Genomic DNA, 4840 nt, shown 5'->3' with positions numbered 1-4840 from the left:
CAATTAACTACTGTGCAACTGTCACCTCTATCCAGTTCTAGAACATTGTCAGTGTCTCCAAAGGAGACCCTACACCCCTTGAGCAATGACTCCGCTTCCCCCTTTCCCCCGGTCCCTGGCAAGCATGATCAGCTCTGTCTCTGTGCAGTTGTCTATCAGACATCCACGTAAGTGGAGTCCTACGGCATGGCCTCCCCCCACTGGGCGTGACGCTCTGGGAGTTCGTCCACACTGTGGCATGCGCCGGTGCCTCACTCCTCTTATGGTGAATAATGCTCCGTTGCACGAACGTGCCGCATTTGTTCACCCCTTCATCTGGCCATTTGGACTGTGAACGGTGCTGTGACGAACCCGTACCTACATGGTTACCTACTGGGCACGTCATTCAGATGGTAGCTATATATTTAATTTTGGGGGGATTTCATATTTTTTTGCTTTCGCCATCACCTGGTGAGTCGGTGTCTTCTCTGTTTTCAGGTGGGACGTGCTCAGGCGCTACCGGCAGTCTGGTGTGGAGGGGAGCTCTCGCCTGGGCGCTGCCGGAGGACTTCCTGGTCCTGACCAGGCGCCCCCAGTACTGCAAAGAAGCCTGGTCATTGAGGGAAAACAAAAAGAGGCTGCCCCAAACAAGGGTTGGCTGGAATGATGGATGAATGGACTGTTAACGTGGAGGGATGGAGAGGGGACGAAGGCAAGACCAGGCTGGGTTTGTTTGGGAGAGGAGCCAGGCACGTGTCCCAACGGACTCCAACTCACTAAACTCTTGTAGAATTATCAGGGCTGTTGAAGTGCAGGGTTGCAAACTCGTGCTGCATGATTGCTTTGTCACCACTTAATTAGCATCAGAGGCTTTCATGATTTGACCAGGAGCCTGGCTTCTACACACACAGGAGGGAGACTGCCCTCAAAGTTGCTAGGGGTAACCCTAACTCACAGTAAAACCCTCCGGAGTGGACCTGTGTCTGTCACTGAAAGAGATACAGCCCACCCTTGAATCATGGGAAGGCTGTGTCACCCAGAGACACCAACAGAGGGCTTCAGAAACCTCCAGATCAGTCATTTCCAAGGAGAACCGACTGCTTCACAGCATCTTCTCTGCCCGTGGCGCCCTGTGTCTGCTAGAGCACCCTACTCCTGGGAAGTAGCAGCACCCTGGGAGGCTGGTCCCGCCCCTGCCATAGCCATTATTGTTCAAACACGGCCCTTTATTTTCAGTGTGCATGTGTTTCTTTATAAATAACGTGAGAAGCACCAGGGAACCAAACTCTTACCAGGAGCCGAACTTGACTCACCTGCCCTGTGCTGTCCCACTTCTGTCTCCTACTCTGGGAGATCGAAACCTGCCAAGGACTCATCCAAGGCACCGAGATGACAAAGCCAATCAACAAGGACTAACTGAAAGATGACTCAGCCCACGGCTTGATGCAAAACTCTTCTTTATTTAGTTAACAAACGACACACAGAGAAATGGGTACTAAACGGTCAAACCGCATAGAATGGCCAACATCCGAAACCAGGCCTCTCCCAGCGCACACCAGCGTCCCCACTGCCGCCGACAGGGTCTCCTGGAGCCCCAGAGACCGTCCGGGCGGAGGCAAGCACACATCCCCGCCGCCCCCACCTCCGCACCCTCCGGGGCGCGCCTGTCCCACTCGACACACCCCTGCGTGTGGCCAAGGGCGGGGCCGGGGTCCAGACGCGCACCCTGCACCCCACTTCACAAGCTGCGCGGCAGCAACCGTTCGCGAAGCGCGTCGCCCAGGGCGTCGCGTTCCCGGCTCCGGCTCCGTGGCATTTGGCGGAGGAGAACCTCTCTCCCGCTTACAGGCTTTTGGGTCCCTTCCACGGAGGCAGAGACGGTCCCGATCCTCAGTCCCGACGCAGCTCCCCATTCTTCGTCCCCAGGCACCGGCCCCCCTATTCTTGGCCGGTGGCTCCCCTGGCTGTCGTGGGGAGGGGGCAGCCAGGACGACGGTGGCCACTTGGGCCTCGGGCCCTCAGTTCTGGGGCCCTCGGCCGAAGGGCTGGAAGCGGGCCAGCTCCCCCAGGGCCGAGGCTCCCACGGCAGCCAGGCTCCCCCCACTGGGCCCGCTGCTCCCGGGCTCGGCGGTGCCGGGATCCCACCCGTGGGAGGAGGAGGCCGGGGGCCCCGGCGATGCGGGGGGGGGGGGGGGGGGGGCCCTCCCCCGTCCCCGCCTTGGCCCAGGGGGAAGAAGAGAGGATGGCGAGTCCCCTCTTCAGCAGGGCTGTGTCCGCAGGCACCAGCTCCCCGTCCTGCCCCGCAGGAGAGGACTCCAGAACGCGCAGCTTCCACCGGTGCAGGTCCTGCTTCCGGGGTGCGTCTTGGAGTCCCACCGCCCACACCTCATCGGGCTCCAGCAGCACTTTCCAGGACTTTCCAGGACTTTCCACAGGACCCACCCCGGCGTCGTCTTCCGGAGGTAGACGGCATCACAGCAGCCCGCCACGGAGAGGCGCTGCGGGTCCCTTAACCAGGCCTCGGCCTCGGCCTCGGCCTCGGCGGGGTCCACGGCCCGCGTGGTGCCCAGCTCCAACACCGTGGGCTCCCCCGGGGGCAGGTCCACTCTGAGAAGCCCCTGCCACGGAGGAGGGGGCCTCGGCCAGTGTGCGCAGGCGGGGGCCCCCCCCGAGCCTCCAGGGGAGGCTCTGGGTCCAGTCAGCGTCGTCAGGGCCCAGGCCCCGGGGTGCTGCGTCCTGAGGCTCCAGCTCGGTGGGCGCGAAGTGGTGGTCCGGGCCCTCCTCCTCCGACCCCGGGGGGGGGGGGGGGCCGACCCCCACTCCACAGACCCCCTCCTGGGCGGGGTGACCCTGGCCCTGCCCCCAGCTCAGCCCCACCCCCGGGCCCCAGCCCTGCTCAGGCCCCGCCCCGGCGGGGGTCCATCGGCTCAGGGTCCCAGTCTCCCTCCTCCCAGTCCTCCGACTCCAGCGAGTCTCTGAGCTCCAGGAAGGCAGCCTTGAAGCGAGCGAAGCAAATCCCCAGCTGGTCGCCATGTCGAAGCTGATACATCCGGGACGCGCGGAGGTAGGACACGCCCTCGTCCCCGTACCGCACGCTGACCGGGGGGCACATGGCCACGCTGCCTGCCTCCTACCGGGGTGGGCAGCGAGGGTGGGACGCGCCGGGCACTTCAGGTGGCCTGGCCCGCAGGTGGGGGGGAGGGGCGGGAGGAGGAGGAGGAGGAGGAGGAGGAGGAGGAGGAGGAGGAGGAAGGCGAGGATCAGGAGGGGGAGAGAAAGCAAGGGGTTTCTTGTGCAGGTATTTGGGGAGGGGTGGGGGTGGGCGAGCCGGGTCCCAGTTCAACAGAGACCTGCAGAGGTTGGGCAGGTTGGACTTCCGGAAAATTCTTCAGCTCCGGCGATGGCTCTATTCTCTGGGAAGCTGCAAAGGGAGAGAGAGCAAGTGAGGTCGGTGCCCCTTGCAGGCAGGCGGGAGGGTCACCGGGGGGAGCCGGGGCGGGGGGCCGATGGGTTGAGACCTGGCCCTTTCAGCTCTGCCCTGCTCAGTGCAGCTGCTCCCGAGGCCTGGTGGGCACACGGCCCCTCCCCCACAGCCCCCCACCCCCAGTCGGCCTTGCCCGGCAGCACCTGAGAGGACCTCAGGGAAACCGAGGGGATCTGCTGGGATCCGAGGGAAACTGCCAGAAGCTGAGGAAACTCAGAGCACCTGGTGGGAGCTGAGGGAAACTGAGGGAACATGGGGGAACCTGAGGGAAAGTGCCAGAAGCTGAGGGAACCTGAGGGGATCTGACAGACACTGAGAGAAGCTGATGGGATTTGACGGAAGATGAGAGAACCTGACAGAACCTGAGGGAACCTGAGGAAACCTGACAGACAGTAGCTGAGAGAAACTGATGGATCCTGATGGAATCCGAGAAAACTTGAGACAAACTGACAGAACCTGATGGAAACTGCCAGATGTTGAGGGAACGTGGGGGAACCTGAGGGAAACCTGCTGGAAGCTGAGAGAACCTGACGGGATCTGAGGAAACCTGAAAAAAACGGAAGAACCTCATGGAAACTGCCTGATGCTGAGGCAACCTGCCTGGAAGCGGAGGGAAACTTATGGAAGCTGGGAGAACCTGACAGAACCTGAGGGAACCTGACAGAATCTGAGAAAACCCGAGGGATCCTGATGGGATCTGAGGGGAGCTGAGGGAACTTTGGGGAACCTGAGGGAAACTGCTAGAAGCTGAGGGAACCTGAGGGGATCTGACAGATTTGAGAGAATCTGATGGGATTTGAAAGAAGATGAGACAACCTGACAGAACCCGATGGATCCTGAGGCGACCTGATGGAATCTGAGGAAACCTGACAGAAGCGGAGAGAATCTGATGGGATTTGACAGAATCTGAGAAAACCTAAGACAGAACCTGATGGAAACTGCCAGATGCTGAGGGAACATGGGGGAACCTGAGGGAAACTTCTGGAAGCTGGGGAAACCTGATGGGGTCTGAGGAAACCTGAAAGAAGCTGAGAAAACCCGAGAGAAACGGACAGAACCCGATGGAAACTGCCAGATGCTGAGGGAACCTGCCTGGAAGCTGAGGGAAACCGATGGAAACCGATGGAAGCTGAGAGAACCTGACAGAACCTGAGGGAAAGTGGTGGGATCTGAGGGAACCCGACAGAACCTGATGGATCCTGATGGAAGCTGAGGGAACGTGGGGGAACCTGAGGGAAACTGCTGGAAGCTGAGAGAACCTGATGGAAGCTGATGGACGCTGAGGGAACCTGACAGAATCTGAACGAACCTGAGGGAACCTGACAGAAGCTGAAAGAATCTGATGGAACCCGATGGAAACTCAGGGAGCCACCCCCA

The 4840-nt window shown here is 60.8% G+C and overlaps 1 protein-coding gene across 1 annotated transcript; it reads right to left on the bottom strand.

Annotated features, from left to right (window-relative positions):
• Nucleotides 1–1441: 1441 nt before the first annotated feature.
• Nucleotides 1442–4840, bottom strand: LOC147574613 (testis-expressed protein 19.2-like). The gene is given in 6 exon segments (XM_086688333.1): nt 1442–2418; nt 2421–2648; nt 2650–2895; nt 2897–3400; nt 3607–4279; nt 4603–4840. Coding segments are annotated over 4 exon segments (1170 nt in total). The 5' UTR covers nt 3092–3400; nt 3607–4279; nt 4603–4840; the 3' UTR covers nt 1442–1917.

This window comes from Puma concolor, chromosome E1, assembly GCF_028749965.1.
Source record: "Puma concolor isolate L17-30 chromosome E1, mPumCon1.1.hap2, whole genome shotgun sequence".
Classification (NCBI taxonomy): domain Eukaryota; kingdom Metazoa; phylum Chordata; class Mammalia; order Carnivora; family Felidae; genus Puma; species Puma concolor.
The sequence above is the reverse complement of the archived record's forward strand: the minus strand, read 5'-3'. Positions and strand labels throughout refer to the sequence as shown.